The 27,579-nt window shown below is 35.3% G+C and overlaps 1 protein-coding gene across 2 annotated transcripts in view; it reads right to left on the reverse strand.

Annotated features, from left to right (window-relative positions):
* nAChRalpha1 (nicotinic acetylcholine receptor alpha1) overlaps positions 1-27,579 on the reverse strand; it is a 125,026-nt gene that overhangs the window by 48,012 nt on the left and 49,435 nt on the right. For both annotated transcript variants that reach the window (XM_029303081.2, XM_029303079.2), the window contains exon 2: positions 23,416-23,691. In XM_029303081.2, the coding sequence (XP_029158914.1) occupies positions 23,416-23,673 (258 nt within the window). In that variant the 5' untranslated portion in view covers positions 23,674-23,691. The remainder of the gene's footprint in view (positions 1-23,415; positions 23,692-27,579) is intronic.

Here is a 27,579-nt window from a genome sequence, read left to right on the forward strand (position 1 = left end):
ACTGTGTCAGATAAGCCTACTTTATATGTTCGCTCTTTCTCTCTCCCTGTCTATCTACCTCTCTCCACGCTCGGATCCGTAATCCATTTAGTAAGACTAAGTTTCCTAAGTGTTCTAGAAACTCATAAATCCTGAGTTGCCTGCCTCTTAAGCACGAAGATGAAGTTCCAATAAGGTCTTGTAGGAGCCTTTTGCCGCATCTATTACTTGCGGTCTTACACAGCAAACATTTTTCACTTCTTTGTGTATAGATACATTATCTCAATTAATTAATACTGGCAAATTAATTCATGAGTGTAATATACCAACTAAAATATTAATTGCTATCATTCAAATTGTTATACAACTGTTATTTAAATGTTACACATACAAATTATTTAATTTTTGTAAATAGCTTATCATTTCTCTTTTGTTTGATAATACATCTGATTTTCAATCTAAATTTACAAAACAAGATTTATCTGCATTTTATATGGGTAATGTAAAATGAAAATAAAATTATTATTATTAGTTCGTTCCCTAGATTTTCTCTTCTCTTTCTCTCTCGTTTCCTCTATATTTCGCGAAAAAATATTATTTTTTTTTAATTTTACTAAATCAAAAAAGTAATTTCCATTAAAATGAATAAGAATTGCATATATAACAATTACAGAAATCTAATTTTACTTTTTATAATTGTGTAGAATAAAAATCAAATTTAATATTTTTTAAAGTAAAAATAATTAATTAATAAAACTTATTTTACAGTGCAATAAGATAATTTGCAATACTGGCAAATTGGTTGGCACACAATGCTCAGTATTCATTTTTTATGATCGTCGTGTAAACATGATTATGATATGTATCGGGAGAGCGCGACCATTTTCTATAAACAATATTAGCAATTATCAGCCCCGTCGATTAATTAATTTCCGCGATTAACGACTCATACAAGCGTATCGACTGCTATTTATTTGCAAAGCAAATGTTTCGCACGATTTACTCATTTGAAGTAGGAATCGAAGCGATAAGAGGGAGGAAGATGAGAATTATCAATTATTATTTCGTAATATTTATGAACAATAATTATGTCTTTAACAATATTCAAATTTGAATGAATGTACCGCGTGTATTTCTCGCCGATTCAAATATAATCTATCTATCATTTTCGAAATGTGAAAGCGCAAAGTGATACGTGAAAATCACCGAATTCAGAAATTTAAAGAACGGAAAATCATGCTGTATCGATCGTTTGTCGATGATACATAAATTTCGTAGGATTTATATTCGAAACTGTATCACGCACGAGCAATATTGAATATTCAGTTGTAGAAGGGAACTCCTCTCACATTAATTAGCCATTAATTTAATCAATATTAATTGCATTTCGTATTGCATATACTATCAGGATGAAATTTTCGAATTTTTCGGGTGAAATTAACGTCAAAATTGCCACGTTCTGGTATAATCGTAGGAACAAATTGTACTTTCATGAGGGATTGTTGTATGAATGCCAAATAAAAGAGCAGCAACGAAAAAAGCAAGAGAAACGAGGGAAACGTTGATGAAGCAGCGCTATGAGTACTTTACTATTTATTTATATTTTATTTATTTTTTGCGGAATTAAATGTTTATCCCCGCGATACGATGGTGCATATTAAGGGCCACTTTGCATTATTTCATAATGCATATATATATATGCATGTACATAGAGCCGAAAGACAAATTCAGCTGAGGAATAAAAATGAATAAAATGACAGATAACATATATGCAAACTTATCGAGTTAGTGCACAATTTTCATTTCTCTTCGTATGACAATTTGATATAATTCGTATATACAATATATAATAAAGCTCTAATTAAAAACCTTTATCGATTCATACGTTAATCACATATATTGATAAGATAGCAAAGTAAAATAAATATTAGAAAAAAGTATTAATTCTACGAATAACATGCAAAGATTGCGTTTAATAAGATTAATTAAGTCCTTGTCTTTCAAAGCTAAAAATGACTGAATCAATACATATGTTAAAATATCGTTAGACCAAAACGAGTTTAAGCAATTAAACGTTGCCGGAATATAGCAAACTGTTGTCATATCTACATGTGCGAAGAAATGAAAATGGGTGAAATGATGTAGACAATTCCGGAATCTGAAATGTTCGCCATATGAGTTCTATTCCTTTTTATAGGGGACAATGGCACCAGCGCACACATTGTTGAAGCTCTCCCCTTTTTCTACCACCCTCTCACCCTCCTGACAAGTTCGTACAAATTCTGACTGGCTGATATTTAAATATCGGAAAACCACTTCCGTCGGTGGCCGCTATTCAATCGGCAATCCGATCAGAACCTACTTTCATTCGAAATTCCCGATATCGTTTCCATCTGTCCGCGAGCACTTCAAATAAATCGTCGGATCGGTTTCGCGGTATCGCGCGTTTAACCAAAAACAACCGAGAACGAACCGCTCGATGAACGAACAGATGATCGACTTCGACGATCAATTCCAATATGAATTATTGCTTCGTTAACAACAATGTCTATTATTTGGATTGGCGTGTCCTTCGTAAAGGTTGCTCTCTATCGTTCCCCGTATGTAAAAAATTAATTGAAACTTTAATTAAATATAAGATACATATATATATATATATATATATATATATATATCTTATATTTAATTAAAGTTTCAATGTAACATGTAAAATATATCTTCTTTTTCTAAAAATATATATATAATATATATGCCTATATATGTATGTATATATATATATATATATATACATATACATATGTAGGAATATATATTATATATATATATATATATTTTTAGAAAAAGAAGATATATTTTACATGTATATAAAATGTGTTAAAATATATATTTGTAATAGTTGGGATATAATTTTCTCATAAGTTTCTTCTAAAGGGAAAGTAAATGTTGTACTTGAAAATATCGGATTTTATTACGATAAAATTACCAGGTAAAATCGAGGTTATAGTTTAGTTCGTAGTATGCCCCAGTATTGCATTTTTTGCTTCTTGTTGAACTTCCGCATCTACATAGAAATTAAAATCGGTTGAACAAATGTTATACAGAACAGAATTTTATACGGTTCTTAAGTATTCAACTCGCAATTCAAGTTTGTTAAAGCGTTTCACGTTTCGCGCTTTTTAACAAGCATTCAGGCAAAATGAAAATCTTTGAAATCGCGAAACGACTGAGTTTGTAATCGTTAAATCCATACAAAGTGAGAATGTTCTAGAAAAAAAGGAAAAAAATAACACGAACGATCGACACAAGCGATGTATCCAATTCGCATCAGACTTTTTTAATCTTCTTACAAAACAATGTATTGGCCAGTTGGAATCCATTTGTCTATTTTAAAGCACGAATCGCCAAATCTTTTCTAGCACGTTGAAATTGTATACGCGCCACTACCTTTGGGATTACATCTTCCCTTCGACTGTTAATCTCGCGAGATGAAATTTTATCCACTGACAATTCAATTCAATCAAAGCTGATATAGTAATAAAAAAAAACCCAATTCCGCGAATATCGAATCTCTTTGATTAAATTACATTTAACGCTTTTATTTCGTCGTTGCAACAAATTTTTAGAGTTCGTGTATATCTCTTTACGAACTAACACAAATGCCTCTGTTGTACAAATTTGTCAAAAACTTGTTTTCATATCTCAGAAATACTTTCGTCCATTTGAGGTGTTCTTCGAAAGAAAGAAAGCAGTGATCACATTTAACGTCGGTTTTTAATTGCTGCCGACCCTTAATATTTCAGAGCGCGATCATTTAACGCGAGAAATCGAGCGGAATAACGCTCTGACCTTACAAAAGATCGCGCGTTCTTAAAACCCGTCGTGAATAAAGACACAGAGAGAATTAACGGGGAAGGTGACGAAATAAAGCGATGATGATCACGCTCGCAATGCGGCGATCGAGCGCCGTAATTAACTGAAGCGCGTATTAGTCGCCTATCAATTATTAATTCGCCGAGCGACCCGACGATAGCGATAATGAGCTTAATGACGAACACCACAGCGTTAGTGGTTTGGGCTCCGTCATTTGCATAGCCCGGTTGAAAATCTAGCCGGAGAAGAGTTTTCCTCGATATTTTCATTACAATAAGATTTGTTTTAGATTTTTTGAACATTTTAGACAAGCTTGAATTTTCTTCAAGACCAATAAAGTTTCTTAGGAAATTTAATTTTTTTTTCCTTGGCAAATTTCGACTCGAAATTGTACGTTATTGAATTTTTTTCCTACAACTTAATTTACTATTATGTCGGAGTAATCCAACGTATTTCTTCGAGTAACTTGAGCGACATTGAATGGCATGCATAGTTCAAATGCAATAAAGTTAAAGTTTAAGACTGTGTCGCCAAGAAATTCTCAGACATTTTATTAAGAATGTAATGTGATATGACAAGTCGTGCGATGGAAAGAGTACCTTCAGCAAAAGCATAATGGAATCAAAACTTCCTCCCTGTACTTCTTCTTTACGTACTTGCTTCCTAAATGTACTCTTCTTCTTATCAGAAAATATAATGGGATCTGCCGAGTGGAGTTCAACAACTTAGTTTTGATAAAAACTGCAAAAATGTATTATCGTCCATACGGCAGATCTATCTATGACATCACATTCTTATGTGTCGACAGAGACTAAAATGATAAATATAATTTAATAATTCTAAAAATTCGATTATTTCACTGACCGTTCGATTTCTATCGCAAACCTATGCACTGCGTAAAAAAAATTGTTAACTTGACTAAACCTTTCAACTAAATATTATTTTGTTAATTGAACATATAAAAATATTTAAATTAAATCTAATATATTAAATCTAATAAAACGTATATTTGACTTGAATACTAATATATGTTCAGTTAACAAAATAGTGATTTAGTTGAAAGGTTTAGTCAAATTACACTTTTTTTTACAGTGTGATGTAAATTTATCGCGAAAATATTGAAAGAAATTTTTTGGAAATGTCCCATCCTTACACGTGCGTAGCATCGTTATCTCTTATCGCGAACTAATACTTTAAGTAGAGTAACGCGTACATGTCAACGCCGACATGATCAACGAGCGGCGGATCCACCTAGCAGCTAATCAAAAGTATTCAGCTGACTTGTTCCGTGATTGTTGCTTCGCGGAACGAGTCAACCCCTTCTCTCCCGCGTATATAATGCAGCTGACACAACGCATCCGTTATTATTGTCGTGTCGCGAGTGCTCGTAAAAGCGACGCGGAGCTGCAATAGCGGGTGGATGAGAAATCGTTGCAACGGAGTTCGATGACCTTCCTATGCGACGACGCTCGTGCATCGATATCTACACTTCCGCCGAATAAAGAAATAATGTTCTCTTGTCGAACATTTTGTATGATGTACGATGCGTAAAAAATCTATGCGCGAAAAAAAAGGTCCAAGAATTCCCGTCTCTTTAGTTTCGAGTCGATTTGTTTTTAACGCAAAAAAAGTAAAGTTTTATTCCGCAGAACGTTATTATAATTCATAAAAAGAGCAGAAAATAATAATAAGTGTATTTTGATGTTAATATTTATGCGTATGCAAATAATTTTGCGCTCGTTTGTATTCTCGTTCATTATATAACGAAAAATAATTTTTTAATACACTGTTAATAATGAGAATTCTTTAGCAAACGTACGAATACCGAACTATGATAGCAAGAAATAAAGTAAACAGATTCACTTTTAATTAATCACACAATAAATTATATACACAATCGTGTTATTGAAACTAATATAAACTCGATGAATTCCATTTCTCATGTTGTAGATATGTGAAAATATATTGCAAATCATTACATATTTTCACTGTTATATAAAAATTTCATATTTATGATATTTTTGTCGATTGATTTGATAATAGTATTGGTGTTCAGTAATGTGTAATGTAACAATACAAGAGTATAACAGCTGATATTTAAAAATGATATATGTACTGCTATTATATTATATCGATGTTTAAACAAAAGTTGTTTTATTCATCGTATAATTATTATAAAAACCCAAAAATATGTCGATACATAAATTTATACGAATAATAATCTACTATATAATCAATGGTAAATCCTTTCCCCTGGGATTGTTGAGCAACATTTTTCTCATTAAAGGGAAACAATTAATATCACATTTTATTTGAATTCTTAATACAAAATTGTGTCAAGAATTCGAAAAATCTAGGATAATTGAATAATTAACAATATTAAAATCTCAAATATTAAAACACTCTTGCTGCGCGCGATTGCAGATTGCTTTAAACCATATTACATATAACGTAATTTTTACGCGATATTTAACTTTTGCAATGCATAAAATTTCGAATTGCTTCAATTCTACAAATATTCGTGACAAAAATAAAGTGCAAAACGATAGCTTCTCGACTAAGTATATATTTATAATCGAGCTATTAACTACATCTGACAAGAAACAAATAAACGATGAGGAAAACGAATTGATTTTTTCTATGCCAGCAAATATTATACTTAATTATAAATCCATAGTTTATTTAATTAAAATTTCGAGCGCTATCAAATTGAGATACTTGTCATTTTTTTTTATTATACATGTAATCAAATAATTACTAGTTTTGATCGTGTAATTGAAATTATTTGTCTATTTATCATATATATTATTCCACATTGAATTCACATATATATGAATGTCCAAATGATTGCAATCAAGAATTTAACACATATACCTGATGTAATCACGATGAGGATATGTTTATGTGCGTATCACGTAGCCTATAGAGTAACGCGACAGCTTTTGCCGATAACGTCAAAAAAGTGAGTGATCGATAGGGATGGTATTTTTTTTTTGCCAGGATGCTTTTTGGAACAAAATTCGGTACAAAAACTCGGCCAGAGACAAAGCGACCGATTTAAACGACCTATATTCTCTAGTCTTTTGCATTTTTGTGCGATTTTGATGAAAGTAAATTCGTAGTTTTGAAAGGAGTTTCAAAAATGCTTTAAGTCGAGCAAAGAAATATGGAAGTACAATTTAAAACTTTCTTACATTTTGAAAACTAAAGATGAGCTGTACGCGAGCAGAGTTTTTAGATTTTATGTCAGAAATAAATTAACGTGTACTAAAAAGAATTATATCGATAAACATTCAAGTAAAGACGTATTATATTCCTCGTTTTATATAATTTTTGTATATAATTTTATTAAATTTATATGTTTACATAATTTTCAGAATTTCTTTCTAGGAGCTTCTCATTAATTCCAAATAATTGTTTCATCATCATAATATATGTATAATTATCTTATTATTATTTATAGAGCTAAGGCAAACCTTTATTGCCAGCTATACATATATGTATAATACATATTAATATAGTAAAAATAATGTACTAATTAGATTGCGCTTAAAGCTTTTAATGCCAGTAGCAACACATTTTAATCTTCAAATGTAATTATACTTATACATATCTGAGATGTAATATAGAGATATATCGTATGTTGTAGTAATTAGAAAAACTGTAGTATTCAAGCAACGATGCCAAGGTTAATACGAGTTGCTAAGTACAAATGTTCCTGTGTTATAAAGTACTTACAGTACACCTCTCATTGTATTTATGTTGCTCTCCGCAGCAGGTTTGCTCTCCGTAGTAATTTCGACTCCCTCACACAACCTTCTCAGCCAAACGTTCGCGATTAACTAAATAAAGTAGAAGGCTTTCTCGCGCGTAGCACATAATACCATCCCTCCACTGCTCAATACTATACTGTGTACCAAGAGGGTGTGTAGGCATTGTACACGGGCAATGTTATGTTTGAGAGCAAGAAAGAAAGTCCGTTTACGTATGTATTCACGAGATTCTATTTCATTTCAAGAGAATCAATTCGTTTCATTTAATCATTTTATTCAAAAGGAAGAGAATTCTTCAATCAAAAGGAGGAGTCAGATTTAAATTTTCTTCTCATTCAATATAAAACTCTCTGAGATCAAGTGCTTATCACAAATATTTGTAAGATATACTTCTTGTATTTCAATATATCCAAGAAATGTGTCATTTATTGCTATAACATTATGGAAAACTAATAAACAGACATTTATTGTATTCCGTCGTTGTTACGATGCATCTTAACACCTGTCTCATCATAAATCAGTTTATATCGGTATTAAAAGAAAGACATTCACTCGCGAGTGCAGCGAAACGTCACCGCTTATGTCCGTGAGCGCATCCCCCGCGATAGAGAGTGAAACAGATGATTCCAGTCGATTGCTCCCAGCCGAGTCAGTAACCTCGGAGCGTGTAATGAGTGCGCAAACGTCATCGCCGCGCCACGTTTCACGGATGTTGAGTTTTTTTCGTTTCGCCCCTTAACCCTCTCTCTCTCTCTCTCTCTCCGTGGTTAATATCCGTGAGTAAACAAAACGATCTCCGCACAGTCGAGCGCGACTAAATCGAATTATTATGATGAAAGACCCGGCGCGACGCGGCGCGTATATTTGTGTACGAGTCCTTTCTAAAATTCATTAGCAAATTAACCGATCCCTTCTCGCAACGCGGCACAAGACTTTGTCTGCGCGTTTGTCACCTCCCCTTTTCCCGGGTGTCGTGTTACCCGCCCTTCGCGCGTTTGCTGTCTCTCGGAAAACTACCGACGTCCACCTACAACCCCCGTGGAAACTAACCGCAAAGTTCGGCGACTGAAAATTGATGAAGGCGAATTCTAATTTAACTTAACTTAATCTATTTCGATTTAATTAAAACAGTCGGAATTTGCTTTCACGTGGCGGGTCCGACGTGTAACTTGCGCAGGAAATCTGACGGCATACGTATGTATGTTATATCGGTTCTCATGTATCCCGTCTGGTTTTGAAAATACGACAAGGCGATTAAAATATATGTTTTGAGGTAAAAAATCAACTCCAAAAAAGATTCAAGAGTGTATATTTTTTGTACAACAAACGAAATAATGAAGTAAAAATTATTAGATTATTATAGAGTGAACCGTTCATTATAACTTATATTTATTTTACCGTTAAATTCTCTCTGTTGTTTGTTAATTAATTATAACTTTATTAACAATATATTATAGGATAAAATGCGCATAGTGCCACAAATTTTGGATTATTAGTTACTTCTAGAAATTAATTTACGTGACAGATGGACACCTGTCAGATGAGAAATGACACTTGCTTAATTTCCAGTATATTTTAAACTTATTATAATCTAACGAAAAATATTGATAGCGCGATGCACTTCTCGAAAAATCTCGATTCACTGCACTTAATTATGTGATCGCGGTATGGAAATACATTCGTATATTCGTTGCTGGCGTAGACAGCTCAACGATCTCACTTCCGTTCCATAGTTCGGACACGTGTAGCGGTTCAGGAAACTCGGTTATGCAAATATCAAGGACTGAAACGGAATTTTTGCGTCCGCGCAAATATGACGTTCATATTCGCGACTCGCTGATTAAGTTGTGCGAAACGATTTTTGGCGAAATTATACGTCGTGCGTTATCATCGGAGAACATATCAGCGCGCCGTGTATTTGAAAGAAATATTCGGGAGACTCTATTAAATCGCGCGCATACACCGTTTAACTAAAAAGTATACATATAGACTCGGTAATACACACGTGTATTTACCAGCATTTTGAATAAATGAATAATCGCGTGAGAGAGTTTCGGGTTTAAAAAGAATCGAATAATGTTAACGCTATATATTCTTGCGTCAAATTTCGAATCAAAGCGCGCACGTAATATAATGGAGAAAATCGTTATTAATATAAACAATTTATACTGTATTTTATAAGCAGAATCTTGAAAAGAATCTATTTAAATAAACACGTGGATTCATATTATATGTTTCTAATTGAGTTCATCCCCTCTCTTTCTTTCTATCTGACCAATTTTGAAAGTGAATTTCATCCTCCCACGCATAGTCATCCATCATTCTGCACTTGTGCAAGCTGCTTTTGAGAAAAGTAGTTTCCGAGCTTCACCTCTTTCCACTTCTGAGATACATATATAATGCGGTGAAGGAGAGAGAAACAGCTTGTATACACCGTTTTATAATGGATCCGTGCTTTTACATCGCGACACGTTCGCTGCGAACGCGTATAAATGATATAATAGGGAAGGAAGGAGAAAGAAAGAGAGGCAGAGATAAAAAGAGAGAACAATCACTCGTGAACGTCTTATCTCGCGGATAAGGACTCTCGATCCCGCGGCCGCCGACAGGAGCACAATGTCTTTTTAATTTCTCCCTTGGACGCTCTCGTTATTCGCGGACTTCGCGCAGAGGCGGATTTTCCTGGGCGCGCGAGCAAAGACGGAATAACGCTGTGAAAATTGCACGGGGAAAAACGGAAGTTGGCCGATGCGAAAAGAAAGTCGACAATGGGCAGACGGCGTTGTCTCGACGTCCGCAAGGAGCGAGGGAACGGACATCCCCCTTTGTTCAGCCATACGAGAATGGGAATTATGAGATGGAAAAGGAGTTAGAAAAAAGTTGGGGAAAAATGGGCGCGCGGAGACGAAAGTCGCGGAGGAAAAAAAAAGAGAAGATGGCTGCGGGTTTAATACGTAGAAAAGAATACGATTACGGTGAGAGAGAGAGAGAGAGAGGAAGGTGCGAAGATCCCGTGATGAGTTAAGGCGAGTTGGCTAGAAATGGACTATCAAAAACATAGCAGAGGACTCTCCTCATCTTGGAATGGTAAAAGTAAAATATAAAAGTGTACAACGTTCGATTTGCAATTTTATGCGATGACATTTTTTTTTTATTTTTAATGCATTGTCTCTTTTGCAAATTTTAATAATTTAAAAATTTATATACTACATTTATATTATTCAGTTAAAATTGAAAACTTTTGATTATTTTGTTGTTATATTTTTAATAAAGCTGTCTGTACGGATATTAAAATTGTTGAAATATCTATATTCGTGTTATATTAAAATGTCAAAATTGAAAAATAATTTCTTAAAAAATTAAAATAATAATTTTAATTTATTGCAAGCAAATATTATATAGCTTTAATAACTAATGACAAGTGATAGACGTTATTCGAAAGGTTTCATCAGGAATCACTTACACAGGTGAATATAAGCATTTCTTCCTGGAATCGCGCTTGATTGATGTCACTATCAGTACACGGCATGATGACAAAAATTCGATTTCTATTAGACAACGACAAATAACCCGCCGAGTCTCGATGATAACGAGATTATAGCGCGATTCGCCGGAACTTACGTTTCTTCGATTCAATGTTAAGATACGCGCGGATTCGTTTTCCTCGTCACTCTTTTACGCAAAAATCGATATTTCCAGTGTTTGGCGTCAGATATAGCCGCGGAATGGCATAGCCTGATGCATCTGAAATGTCATTGTCGAGATACGCCGCTGGTCTTATCTTTAACGCGTTTCTCCGGTTTTTTTCTTTTTTTTTGACGCAGCTGTGCAACAAAACTATGCATGCCTTTTATCCAGGAATATATAAAATGCTTTATACGAAGAAAGATATAAACATATATCTTTAAATATTAGAAAGAAGGAGAGAGAAAGGCATAAATATATTGCGAGAGGTACGTTTTGAATTCAAGGAGAACAAAGCAAATCAAGCTTCTTTTCTCATATATATATAAGTGAATCTCTCTATACTTTAATATTTTCCATACAATATCACTTCAAGTTATGCAACCGACGTGTTTATGCGAAATATCCTATGTAGCTTCCGTGGATGCTACATCTTCCCCGGATTATATTCGCCTGTGGCGAGGTACAACAGGAAATTGAAAAAGGTCGACACAGAGCGCTCTCAGACACGAAAAGTTATATCTGATGGAGCTGCACCAAGGAAAATTGCGTATTAATCCGCTCGCAACTAATGCATCGTAACGCGATCTTATTACTTTTCCTTCAAGAAAGAAGCATCCCCATCCCCTTCGGCTCTTTTCATCGCATCGTAGCCGTCATCGTTTGCGGTAACTGATATGGAAAAGGGCGATTGAGCGTGCACAATTTCCGTATCGCGTTTCTGAACGGGAAGGAGCGCGAAAAAAGCACGCATCTCAAATGCGTGACATTTCGCATACATTCGAAAATTTCGTATCTTTTTTTTTTTTTTTTTTTTTTTTAATAAATTTGATAAAAGGCTGTTAAGAGCAGTAAATATAAAAATTCAATTTATGTTAGAGAGTAAGTCATAATATAAAAATAATATTCTTTAATAATATTATTTTATATATGACTTACTTTCTAACATAATTCGAATTTTTATATTTACCGCTCTTAACAGCCTTTTATCAAATTTATTAGAATTTAATAAGAGCCTTGACTAACTACGATTTTTTTTTAATATGCGAATGTGTCGCAGATAAATAAGTCGTCATCCAATCGATAATCGACAACGCGTTTTTTCTTCCTTATTCCGCGCGCGATTTTTCTCGACGGAAACGAGGAACGCGAGAGTATACGGGCTTTTGCGTTTTCACGCATCTATAATCCTGCGGCACGACATAATTCCGTATATAAGCTGACGTGATTCTCGAATGGAACGACTCGTAAATCCGCGGAGATTATTACAGAGCGCGCTGAAGGGGCGGGATTTCGGGATTGTCGAGGTCGTACAAACATTGAAAGCCCTCTACGCGCGCCGCCGCGGGTTAACCAACCTTCATATCGGGCTTCATTTATATTTAACGCATCCGCACATTTTGCCGTCACGCGCGTGCGACGAATAAAAATTTCCCCGGCGCGATACTTGATGCGAGTCACGCGACCGCTTTTCTTATCCAGGATTATATCGTGCACAGCCGTGCGAGATGACAACGTAGTACGGATATATGCATAATATATCGAGCGCGTATTGAAATATATCTTGAACATGACACACAGAGCTATAAGAAAACATACCGGGAATATACAATTCTCTGAAAATAAATAATGTTATAAAAGAACCACCTCTAACAGCACAACCGAAAAACGTTCAGAGAATTCAGAGCATCCGAACATCCTCTTACAATGATATACAATTCATTTGAAGGCAAGCTACGTATAATAAAATTTAATTAAGTTTATTATTGATGACACAGAAGATAGACTTCTCGCATTATTATATTTTAAAGCTTTTAACATTTTAATTAAATAAATAGAAAATTGTACAAAATTCTGCTACGAATTTATCAATATTATATATATATAAGATCGAAAGATAAATCAAAATTGTTTACAAGCTTTAACGCATTAAAATGAATTTAACCTGACAATAGGCTTTAAGCACAAAGCGGCGCGAAGCAAATATATTACTCGGGAAATATCAATTTCCAATTCCAATTCTCCTTGAACATGACACACCTCAGACCCGCGTTTAAGCCTACCAGGCAGAGACCTATAGTCGCGAACCACCGCGGTGATTATCAATGACAGCTCTCCAATATATCACAAAGATGACAACGATCCAGAGTGCGACTTCGAGCAGCTATATCAAGTCCGTAACAAATCGGCGCGGCGCGCTGCTGATGGCGGACGAATGACGATGAGATTCAATGGAACGAGGGTAATCCCCTTTCCACCCTTACAGGACAGCTGGGATAATTAAGTTCCCTATGGCGGTATTCCCTATTAACGGGCCGCGCGCGAGAGGATGTTCGGCGCCTAAATTGGACGATTTTGAGGGAGCCGATGCGGCGCGCTTTAAACATCCATCCTCATTCCGCAGAGCAGTGGCCGGATTACAGGAGCGGTCGATCTCGCGTTTACGTGACCGCGTCCGACAAGGCACTTTTCAATTTTAGCGACCATTTTCTCTCCCTCTCTCGTTTTGTTTCTCATCCCAGCGCCTCGATCATTAGCCCCGGACGGTCATTTGCATTCGCGAGCGTTCTGCGTTTTACGTGCCGTTGCTTAGCGGCGGCGCATAAATTGGCATCCTTTAAACGCGAATCCCGAACGTCGCGTCGCGTCCCTGCGATGCTGTAATAAACAGTTTAATCTCGCTGTACGCCGCCGGCGGTTTTGTTCGCGAAAATTGCGCATCGCGCAAGATGTCACACCGTCAATAGAAGTAAATATTATTCACTCCGAAGAATCGATTATATTACGCTAGAGGCTCTAAAAAAATATAATTAAATGAAAATTCTAGAAAATTTACTAAAATGCTGGAAGGCTGACTAAGGTCACAATATTTGACGCTTTCGAATCTTTCGCTAAATATTATTCACTCCGAAAAATCGAATATATTACGCTAGAGGCTCTAAAAAAATATAATTAAATGAAAATTCTAGAAAATTTACTAAAATGCTGGAAGGCTGACTAAGGTCACAATATTTGACGCTTTCGAATCTTTCGCTTCGTATTTAAGATCCGGGAAAATCGTAAAAATACGATTCCATTTCTGGTTAAAGAATTTTCTAATCCTCCACTAAAGATGAATCTTTTGAATCTGTTCCCGGGCATCGATCGTACTTTCTTGGAAATTCTATTAGGGAGCAACGCGATTTACCTATTCTCGCGAGTAACAGCTATATCGAGGTGCAAATCTTAATGTAATATGACGTGACAAGAAGTAAAGTGGATTTCCTGTTAACTGGTGACGTAAGACGTCGCGGCAAAGCCTGAGAGAAAAGGCACCTAATTACATTATTCCCATAATCCAGAAAATAGGAACGCACATAAGAAACTCATCTATCAAGGAAGCTTTTTATATATAATACATTCCGCCTTTCAGATATCGGTATACCGCGGAAGAGAAGGAGGGTAACGATATTATTAACTTTTGTAACGTAATAAACCTACTTTCTCATCGCATCATTTCTTATTATCCGTCTACGTTATTTAATCGTTATATCAAGTTAATTTTCGATTCGAGGATGCGGTATGTAAACAGATAAAATTTCCGTGAGGGTTGATCAAGAAATATTATATTGACAAAGCTTGATCCTTTCCTCTGAAATCCGTCAGTTGCGAATTCGATATATACATGTATACGATTTCCTTTTCAATTCAATCATCTTGGTAGATTCCGCTTTCGAGAGTTATCGAGCTTTAGTTATTTCGATTAAATGCATTCAACGAACAAACCCGGAGAGATCCCCAGAAGTTTAAAGCCGAACTGCTCGTATTATTAACACAACGGAATATATGTATATGCCATTATAGGGAACTCAATTACCAGTAGTATTAAACCTCGCGTTATCGTGAGATCATCAATCATACCGTCATCAATTTCTGATATACGCGTATATAGAATGTCATTTAAAAGCTATTATTCGTAACCACACTGTAAACTGTGAGAATTATATGCCTCGATATTACTATTGCGCGATAATTAATCACTTGTGAAATTTACGAAATTCAAATGTATAACAAAATATACAATGTTTGAAATATTTGCACAAATGTCTTTCAAAATTGTATCATAAGTTAGTCATTTATCGCATCAATTTTATATTTTTATCATGCGCATTGTTATAGATTTCAATAAAGAAATTTCTGCGACGATAAAGTGGAGATGATATAAAAGCACGGGTTCGCAGTGGCAGCGCTTGTCAGATTAGTCACGAAACGTCCATTGAAACGCATTATTGAACGTCCGCTCGACTGGAAGTCGTAGGAACAGTGAGCTTAATTATTAGAATTACGAGGGGATCAGTGGCTTGTGTGAAAATTAAGGGAAATTTAATTGTAGATATTCGGTAATGAAGGAGAAACCATTACTTGCCGAGCTAATCATTCATACGCAATTGCATGCTGAGTCGTACAACTGAAAAATGAACTGAATTCACTCATTAAAATAATCATGGATGCTCGTTAACGTTTGCTCGTTTATTCAAATGTATTTTCACGATAATGTGAAACTAAAATGTCGAAAAATTGTTTTAAGTCGAGAAAATATTTATTTCTTATTTATATATTTATGTTGCAATATATTTCTTAAACATATCTATTATTTAGTTTATTTATATATGTAACATAAATTATATATATTTTATGAACTATATAATTATATATTTAATAAAAAGTAATACATGCGTAAAATTGCAAATTTATTCTTTTAATAAATATAAATATAAGCAGCTTTTTTAAATGATATCTAGCACATTTCTCGCAGTTTCAAGAGTTAATTTCGCAAGTTTAATATTTTGTACGCTATTAAACAAGGCAATATATCCGTGTCGCATTAAATAATAATTTTAACTAGACCCGAGGAACAAAAGAAATTAATTTTTCAACGTGCACCCGTCTCTAATGATCTCGAACTATGGCGGTTTAGCGATTAACCCCGGCACGATTATTCGCGTGCAATTAAATGAGCCGGTATAGGAAAGGCGCTCCGAATGTCGTAGAAAATGGGTTAACCAATTTTCATTGTCCCGGAGTAACTGCGGAAAACGCGGCCTTGCCTCTTCCACTTGCGGTGAGAGGCGAATTCTTTTTTTTTTTTTTTTTTTTTTTTTTTTTTATTCCCGCTGAAAGCAGCGGCAACCAAGTTTCGCTGGTGGTAGTTACAACAATTGGAAATTGAACCGATGGTCTGCGAAAACTATAGGGGACTTAATTACCACTGGCGGTGGCCGGAAACAAGGTGGCCGAAAACGATTATTCTCCGGGATCAATGATACCCCGTTGTTGGAATCATCAATTTCGCAGACACGGGGCAGAAGCACGGCACGACACGGTAATCGAAAATATATCGACTTCGAACATTTGGTTCGCCGGAAAGCGGATTTATCTCGGCATGTAAATGGACTGGTTCAATCTCGCTCAAAGTACAACCACAATCTACTAGGGAGGCTATTCGATAACTTTGAAGGCACACACAAGGAAGGATAAAAATTAAGTATCTAGTAGACTTAAATTCAAGACATACAGGAGATCAAATTCAATAACGTTTCAAATATTTAAAATTAAAAGTATTCAGATATTCCAATTTTTACTTTGTACATAATGTAGATTTGTTGAAATCTTTAAGATGATATTTTCTGAAGTGTGAAAGAGAACATGGTTGAAGTTCATTATTTTTGAATTTCTTGATATAATCCTTAAACCATCTTTCTCTACCGAGCACGAAGATAAAGAATGAAAAATATACTTGAACGTGCTTCTCTTCAAGCTATTAAGATAAAATATAGTGTCATTTATTATCGGATTAAAAATCCTCACCATAACAGCATATTATCGCTCAATTAATCGCAATAATTAATGGTAGGCATCGCGAATTATCTATACAGAGTTCAATAATATGCAAATTCAAGGATTTTTTTAACCACGAAGGCAAAAACTCTCCGCAAGAGTAAAATATCGAATCATTAATAATAAAAAAAAAAAAAAAAAAAAAAAAAAAAACAATCTCTCATAATCTTAACGAGCAAAAACGTGTCTTCGTTATCACGTATAGCGGTTGATAACGACGAGGCAACGCGATCCCTCTGTAACGCAAACCTTAAGAACCAACCACGTCGTCGACGGTCTTCTCTCAAGACGCGATGAGATTTATTTCGCCACTCGACAGAAAAGAGAAACCCGAGGAAAGCGAATTTGTAATCCCTGATTACGTAAAGTGAGTCACCTTAATTGACACTCGTGAAACAGAACGCGACAACGTGAAAGAAGAAACGCGCACCGCATCGCTTCCGTCTTTTTACATCAGTTAATTCAATCGTTTGACGCGCTAATCAACGCAAGGCTATTTGAACGTCTGTGAAAAACGTTCGTATAATCGGAAAATAAAAAATATGTAAATTAATATTCGTATCTCGCGCTAGAGAGAATAATAATTTCGGGCACGTCATATGAATTCTCGTTCGCTTTTCAACGAAATTGCATTAGGATAAGCAACCATTATTAATCTGATCCCTCCTCCCCCTCCCCATTTGGGTATATTTAAAAACTATTCAAAATATATACGTCATTATGTAAATTAAATTTTACTTATAATTAATATCTCTTTGTATTCACGATTTAATAATTAATTAGTAATTACAAGTATATCAATTAAAAAATATACAGTTTGATATCTTTTTTTTTTTTCATTAAGATCGTACACATACCTGCGATATGGGAATTATAAATGTATAAAAATTACTGCGTGAATAAAATACATGATGCGTATAGATGTCTCAATTACATGATGTTGCGGTCGCAAACAACATTCGATTAAAAGTCCAACTCGGCTGGTCGGATTTAATCTACGAAATCATGTGCCATAAATTTAAATTACTATACTCTATATTTATTAAATTCCCATATTAATAGAAAATGAACATATCAACAATGCTATAAAGTTCTCTTTAAATTAAACGGAATTGCTGGGCATTTATAATTATTTCACCATGCCATTCTAGTAATCAAAAAGGTTTTGATTGATTTCTACAATACGTAATCGCGTGTAACTGAAGAATAAATTTATATTGAATGTTCATTTATTTTTCATATTTTGCTGTAAACAAATATCCATATAGACGAGCAAGAAAACGTCAACATTGTTTTTAATACATTTAATTTGACCGACTATTTAATAACTGTATGGAAGAGAAAATAATGTTTTTGCATTTCTCGTTACGAACTACAAAAGTCGAATAATTTAATGTTTACAGCTGACAAATTATGTAATTACTCTTAAATTTCTTTAATTTATATATTTATACATATTAATAAAATTAATAAAATGAAATAATACAATAATATGTTGTTTGTGAAAGAATTAATTGTATTATTTATTAATCGATTTATTTATAATTATACCGAATTGTGCTTGTATTCTCAATGCTATTACGTTCTAGAATAATGTAAAATATCGTGATTCGAGATTTCTTGCGTATAAAATTACGAAAGTAATGTCCGCGCAGTAACAATATTTTCCGCGTTAAAAAAAAGGTAGCGACACTCTTTCGAAGATAAGTGCACCTTCTAAGGGGAATAATGATCGTGGCGCAATCGATAATCGCCACCCTCCGTCATAAATCCTCTCACTACTTGGTTTTGCTCGAAGGAGCAAACGCGCGCGGAATTTCCAAACGGAACGTGCGCCCCACTTTCCAGTTTTGTAACACGGGTCCAGGTAGTTTAATTAAAAGAAACGAGAAGCCGCGATGAGTGAGCCGAGGGGCTTTGCCTGCACGAGAGATACAGTTCGCCGCAAATAAATAAATAAAATTCGCGAAACTGTCGAATGTGAAAATTGTGACGACACGCGGTTGCTCCGCAACCCAACCCCACCCAAACTTCAATTATGAGCCTGTCGATCAAAGAAAGATAGATCGGATGCAATCGGCTGCGTAATCGACGACAGCTGATCGACAATTTTGTCATTTTCGGCACGAAGAGATTCGGCAATTGTTGACGCGACTCATATTTGCGACTCGACTTCCAAACGATTGATCGTGGAACTAATAACGAGCCACACTGTCGAGGAGTACAATGATTTTATACATTTTGCGACGTAAACGTACGTGTTTATTCGTGAAATAATTTTGATAAATAATGTTACAACAATAGAAACGACCTATATTGCGCAACTTGCAGTTTTCTTCGCAAACTGCAGAAAAGAAAGAAAATAAAACCGAAAAGAGGAATTGAAAAGAAGTTGTATAGAAAGAAATAAAAGCTAAAAAAAAGAGAAAACATGTTTGTACAAACGAATATAGGATACATTCGATCTTACGGCAAGGAGCGTCATTTTGATCGCGCAAGGTATTGATTTAATAACAACTTACTCGTGCAAGCTCGTAATGCGGGTTGATCGAGGTGCAATTTATCGTTTGACGAATAAAAACTCTTTCGAATTTCCGTTTCGCGCACAACAGGAAAATCCTTTCGTGATAATAAAGGAAAGAAAGAGAGAAGGGAAGAACTACGCGCGTGATTTCGAGCTGCATCCATCCGCGGAAGTAAAAGTCAATCTCGCTGCCTGCTGTTGTGCTGCTGCTCGTAAATCCCCGTAGAATCGATCCGGAAGGTAGAGAGAGGTGGATGTGCTCCGCGAAGAACAAGTGCGATTCCAAGGAGGTGATTCCCTTGAAAAGGAGGCCGTGTAAATAATGGCCGAACTACCTACGGCGCGGAGAATCAGTCCTCTTATGAGTCCGCTGGGATACCATTCCGGTTGCGAACTGGACGATCTATGCTTTCCGACTGTCTGCTAATGTATTCGCGTACTCGTCGCTCGTGCAGATTTAATCAGGAACATCCCTCTTACGCGACACGCTTTATCATTGGAACTTCTCATCAAAGTTGTGGAACTCTTATTGCACTTTCGTGGTCAGCATTGGCCAGAATCATCGGTTACCGTAATGGATAATATATATCGTAAGTGAACAGAATTTCCCCAAAGAATTCAATTACTTTTATATTACATTTCAAATCGTTCTTCTTCAATTTAATAATTAATTTAAAAATGTATTTCATTTATTAATATTCGTTTCACGTCTCCTCCGCGATTTTTTTTTTTTTAATCAAATATTATATAATTTAAAATTGTATACTAAAATAAAATTAATAATTCTATTTAATAGGAAAATTAATAATCGCAATCGCGCGGTGGTTATAAGAAAAAAGGGGTGTCAAGTGTAGATTTAAACTTGCAAATTCGAAGCACTTGTTGGATCGTTATCGAATCTCTTTGATAAAGTGTCCAAATGTGACTTCGTGACGATAAAATAAAAACTCTCATTTCTCCTCTCGACCACTTGTGTGAAGAAACAATCGTCCGTTAGTAGTCTCTGACTAATGATCGAGTTACGCAGTTTTGATCGAGTTAAAAGTAAAAAATGGGCGTTGGCTGTGTTGCACAACAAACATCGCCGCACGTGAGGTGGAAAACACGCGAGATATCCAATGTTAATCGTCGCTGATCCTCGAGTATCCCGCTTTCGAAATCGCGATATTGCTTTAGATAACGCGATCCCCAAAGTATAATGCGTTCGTTATTTCTCACCCTGCCAGCCTGCATTGCGTAATCCGAAGCCAACAATTGTTTCATAAATTCTATAGAGGATGTCCGCGGAACGGGCGAGTTCGTTGCACGTACCATCGTTGTAATTAAGTAGTATTTACGTCCCGCTACGGGATTTTCAGTCGGCGAAAAGTTACGCGCGTTTTCGAGTGAATCGTATATAAACATTTGTAGACGCGAGTGACTATTGTAAACTGATTGGACAATTTCCATATTCGTGTTTAGCAATTATTACATTCCGCGGAATTGTAGTTTTCGTTCTAAATCATTGACGCGTATTAAAGCATTCAAATGTTAAAAGCTCCACTCCATTAAACAATAGCATAACGTACATGCACATGTATGTATTGAAGTCTACTTTAGACAATTTGTAATTCGTCGATGAAATTCAGAAGTTTATTATCTTATATATCAATATTATGTATATTCTAATAATAATATACATTTTGTATATTATATTGCTTTAAATTTATGTTACACAAAATTATTACAAATGGAATTTTGTATTAAAAAATTCTAATTGAAACGTTTTAATTTTTATCGCAAATTATAGATCGTCTAATATAAGTCTAATGACAAAGAAAAATGACAGAATTACTTGACAGTCGTTCTTCAAAAATATTGTTCCTACAGATATTAAACATCTTCATTTCAGACATTAATATAATAATCATCTCAAGAGAATCTCTATTATTTCATAAGTAATAGAAGTAAAATGAGATATTAAAATCGCGTCAATTTCTTTTGGATTTTGAATGCAATTTAATGAAATGATTGTTAAACTAATGAAAAAAAATGAACGGCAATTAAATCGATCTGATGCAAATTTTTACGTATGCGGATTTCAATCTTTGAAATCAAATGCCTATTACATTTTGATTCGAGTATTGATAATATCAATGATCTGTATCGAATTCGTAGTCGATGAATTCTGCGTCGATAATGCGCGACAGTAAGCGCCCAGCCGAAAACAAATTAATTATGGTTTAGACAGAAGCGCGTATTAGTCGATAGAGATCCATGATCGAGGCAATTACTGCCGAAATTCAGATCGAGTCGCGGGCATGTAACTCGAATGTAATAACCGTGGGAGACAATGCGGGGCAGGGGAGACAATCAACGTAATTCTAACACATCGATCCGCACTGTGTATGCGTGTATATGCGTGTATGCGCGCGCGTATACGTTTAGTTTCGAGCGTTCCTCGTCGAGATGCGATTGATTGCTGACGATCAGATTATGGCAATTAATAGCTCGAGTGCCACAGATCCCTTCGCTTGTAAATTAGTTCCGTTTCCGGTAGAGGAACTCCCGGAATTCAACTTATCGCCGCAAGTACGTGGACGCTACCCGTTATCGGTCACACATCCAGCACATAATCCGTATTCCACACGTTGCAACCGATGTGGATGTCTCTTTCCGGATGAGCGCGACGTAAACGAAAACCACGTGATGATTATTCGATCGAGATGTATGAATGTGTGTCCGCGATTCGTTTTCGACCAAAACAATCAATTCTTTATGTACATATCTCGCATTAATAAAGGCTTGATAAAACTCTCTCGTGGCTTATTATCATGAGAATCATGTAAATTAGCTTAGGCACAATTAGTTACGAAATGTGCTCTGTCCTGCGTCATAATTACTTGTATTTATGTATGATAATCGGAATATATAATGAGAAGAGAGAGCCATGTTAAATAATGCAAAGAGTACAAATACTCTCTCTAATGTACGTTGTGAGTATTATTGATATGATCAAAATTATTTAAATTGTATGCTTGTAAAATTTTTAATTCGGATTATAATAAAATGTTTCGCAAAGCAATTAAGAAAGCGAGCTTCGCGAATTATATCGGTTTGTATTTGCATCATCCACGTACATTGATATGGAATAAATAGAGTAACGTGGTATAATAACAGATTAAATAAATTGAATGAAATAGGAGAACTTATGCAACGCGTGTAAACTTTATCAAAATTTGATCCGGGGAATTAGATATCGCTTATATATAATTTTGCAATTAAACGTTATAAATTGAAACCTGTAAATCGTATTCTTTCCAGATACAGCGCGCAGGAGAAAATATTTTTTTATACTAAGACAGCGTGAAAACGCCGTCCAATACACGATCCGACATTTTTGTGACATAATTTCGAGCTGATACAAAAAAAAGTAAAAACAAAACGAGAGAAAGAACACGGAGATAAAATATGGTCTTAATTTGCGCGCTTAAATTCATTATCATCACCACCTGCGCGCTTCATTGACTTGGTGAAAACCAAACAACTATCGTACGCTCCCTGCGAATGTCAATCGATGAAACACGTTGTACTATTTCATATCCAAGCACTCTTGCTCTACATATCTGGCGTGCATCCTCAGATCGAAGAGGAGGACGCAGCCTGCTCTATGTAGAGTATAAACGCTATTCATGCGGCAGCATAATGGGTTAAGTGGGGTCTACTCACGACGTCGATGAGCTGGGAGAGGCGTAGTCCCATTTTGACAGTGAGGCGATCGCTGTTGTTGCCAACAGGGCGGATGAGGCGGTTGTAGTTCGACAGCAGGTCATCGTAGAGACGCTTCGCTTCCGGATTGGCCGAGGCGCCCGGAAACGGGGCAACGAGACAGGATATGGCTGCCGCCATCGCCAGCAATCCGCCCAACCTGGACCACCATCGCCACCAGCCTTTCCCACCGTCGTTCGTCCAAGCATCCCTAAGCATCGTACGCCTTGTCCACCCCTTTAACAATAAATTACGCGCCCCTTTGTAATGCACGATGTCGTGATGTTGAACGTGGAAGGAGAAAGAGGATGCAGGGTTCGTTGATCTCCTTTCCTCCCTCTCTCTCTCTCTCTCTATCTGTCTTTGGCTTTCTCTCTCTCTCTTGCGCGCGCGCACATGAACGCCAAAATCCATCTCGCGCACTAATTATCCTGCGGCTGTTTCACGTTGTAACATTACAGGACATTCTGACCGTGATAAAGCAGAATGACTTTACGGCAGCTCCTTAAGCTTCTGAAGTCGACGGTAATTAGAAAACATTGAAATATTCTCGTTGCTGCATGTATAGCGCGAATGCGAGAGAAATAATAATATAATGCGTTCGAATACTCTATAGCAGCAATATGAAATCAATTTGTATATATATTAATAAAACTGAAAAGGTATTTAATATATTCAGAGAAAAAATCATATATTTATTATTATAAAAAATCCTTTTAGAAAGAGAGAGAGAGAGAGTTTAGTAAAAAATTTTCAAATAAAATATAAAGTTTTGTTTTAAATAAAACGTGAGCAGTGAATATATACTTTTACGCAGTTAAATTAAATATCAAGTAAAAATAATAAACTATTCGAAAGGTTGTAAAAAAAAATAACAAGAATGACTTATAAATGAATAGAAAATTTCTAACGACAAAAACTGTTGTCGCCGATAATTTAAGAAATGACCGTTCGGTGTAAAATTTTGGGTGAGAAAAAATTCATAAGGATTGTTGCAATTACACGAAGGAATATAAATTTCGCTTTCTGTACGAGTTTCTCAGTCGTACTTCGAAGCTTACAACAAGTCGTCGCCTAAAGATAATCTGGAAAACTAATCGAGAGAAAAAAATTATACCTACAAAAATGTTTGAGATAAATTATAATCATAAGGCGACATCGCTCGCGGACGATGGCGATTAATAGTTATAAGTTTTACGACGCATTTTATCCGAAATGAAAAAAAAGACAGTAGGTATCGACAAAAAAGCCAGAGAAATTCCAGAGGAGCGTTCTTTTACGAGCGAATATAAATCTCGCTTGGAATAAGAACTAAAACGACTTCGCAATTAGCCCGCTTTTCACGCTCGATTCCGTGTCGTTAAGAAATTAGGATGCGGATAATTCGCGAGTGCTTGCAACTTTTGATCCATCGTTATAATGCAGGTTTGATCGTAAAACGGATTATTCGGAAAAATTACGGACAGTTACGGAGCCCAGAGAGAAATGAAATATTTTATCGTAAAATAAAATCGTTACTCTGCCGTATCCGCTTACGGATTATTTGTTTATTGACATTTCTGTCGTGAATTTGCAATATTTTCTCTTCCATCTATCGATTTCACGTACCACAGTTATCGATCACAGTAAATTCTCACGCTAAAGTTATTTAGTTGACCGTTCTTTTTCTCAAACATACTATTTTTTTATTTCTTTTTATGTTTGTTTTTTAATTTACATATAAAATTAAATATCCTCGTAACGCATAATTATATTGTAATTTAATGTAACGTTATAAAATATAAACTAAATGATAGATTATCTAAATTAGTACATTTAATGAACAATCCTTTTATCTAAGTAATATCAGAAATTAATAAGGTGATACGCGTTTGTAAACAATGAATTATATCTGAAAAAATATAATCACAAAAATGTTACTTGCATATTTTTACATTACTACAAGAAGGAGAAGTGTTGCAAAATATTTGAAAACGTCGCAAAAAATATATGCTTTTTTGACGATTATTACAAATACGAGTACAATTCTCGTAGGTAAAATTCGTATGTGCGATTCGACTAAATGAATATACTATGTGTCAATATTGAATTTAATTTGGTCGGCAAACATCATAAAGGAATAACGAATTAAATTATTTGCTGTCGAATGCATTAGACAGGACGCTAATTAATTGCGAGATTGTTCTGCAAAGGAAGGGTCGAATGCGAAAGCAAACTGTTTGCTTCCACATCATGCGAGGAAAACTTGTTACGAGGAAATCCTGGTTTCACATATTGTCTGTATTTTTTAAGTGTATTAACGATAGCGAATGCGCGCCTAACCGCTCGAGAAAGAATCGAAGGTATCGAGGATGTCGCCTGTCGATTCTTTATAATACTTCGTCAACTTTTCTGAAGCGAGTCACCATCCTAAGACGTAACCGGTCGGCTGGTAGATCAAGTCATTTACTACCCGTGACGAGGAGCGTAGTCGTCCATAAAGAAGGCTTGAACGACATTGTTGTGTCACAAAAAGGAGAGGAGAAGCTCTCGAGGAAGTTTTATCGCTTCTTTGCTGACCTACCTCGCCTACCTCGCTATTATCAGCATAACCGTATGCCTCGAAGGACTACTTGGTCGTATTAGGGTAACTTCTCGCGCTCTGATGCTCCCCTTCTTAAACTAAGACGCAACAAAGAACGTTCAAACACGTCCTAAAATGTATTCTCTATCGAAACTTTTAAGGAAAATACAATAGAGACAACTATATGTGCAATAAACCGAACAATTTTAAGTCTTTTCTTTTTATATGTATAAAATGTAAGTACATAAAAATCTAAATGGAAAAAACTCGCGTAAAGATACTTCTAGTTTAAACAAACAACTCGTAAAATTTATCAAGTATGTATTTAAAAAAATTATTGAATAACGAAAATATATTATTTCATGAATAATATATTATTTTTTATAGACTATATTCAATTTTTATAGCATGTAGTCACCTACATTAGTATAATTTCCGAAAACTCCTTTTTAAACGGTTATTCGAGAGAGAAATACGTAAATATTTGCATATGCCATTTCTTATGTATTATGTAACATTGAGAGACGCAATTATGGTCAATACACACATACAAATATTACACGTGCAAATATTATCCTAAAGTTTAGATAATTCTCATGTGAGCATTTACAAAACAATGGATACCATGGAGGCCTGCCTATATTAACATTTGACCAAGAACCCCAGAGATCAATTCAACTAACAATAAGTATATGTTTGCGACCAATATACATATACATTACATATGTACGGTCCCGATCGGTGATAATAATACACTGTATAACAGATGATCGGTTTCGTTATACACGATAAAAGGACAGGTCGATTGAACAGCTTGTCCAATGATCGGATGCGGCTTGAGGAAGCGGATATAATGGAAGCAATAATGAGCCGTGACCGCCGCATCCATCAATCCGGATCAAGCAGCGGATCAATTTAACCATCCTTTCCCTCGCGCGCCCAATGTATCTTCGGAAAACAAGTTACGCGATCGTATGATCGACGTCGGGATAATGGAAACACCTTTTATAAAACTAGCTCGATCCTTCCAAAGGCGATAATAATAATGATTGAGAAATGCTAACGTAATAGCAACGTCCTGTTTTCAAGCTCGTGTTATAGGAATAAGTTCGGATAGATTACTAAATAAGCAAACAACGATGTATCCTCGACACTGACGTCAACAGAGTATCTCTTTTTTTCTCATGGAATAAACATGGTTCTATATATATATATATATATATAAGGCGTACTACAATATGTTCTACGTAAAATTAATGAAAAGAACAGAAATGAGAGAAAATGTCAGCGTTATATTGTGTAAGAAATATCTTTCGTCTTTCATTTTCATTCTTATTGCTATAAAAAAAAATAGGAAAAATATCTGAAAAATATATGACTCGTAATTACAGCTAAATTATTACAGTTATGTAAAACGCAATTGTGTAAAACAATGTGAAAAATTCGTGTATACCTGGTCATTAATATGACTCAACGAAAATTAAAACTCCGCGCGACGAGTTAAAGCGAAATAGACTTGTTCCCGAGAAAAGGAATAGAGAAACAAAAAATTCAACCCTGTT

Source organism: Nylanderia fulva, unplaced genomic scaffold (genome assembly GCF_048542155.1).
Source record: "Nylanderia fulva isolate GAGA-0341 unplaced genomic scaffold, ASM4854215v1 Scaffold1, whole genome shotgun sequence".
Lineage (NCBI taxonomy): Eukaryota > Metazoa > Arthropoda > Insecta > Hymenoptera > Formicidae > Nylanderia > Nylanderia fulva.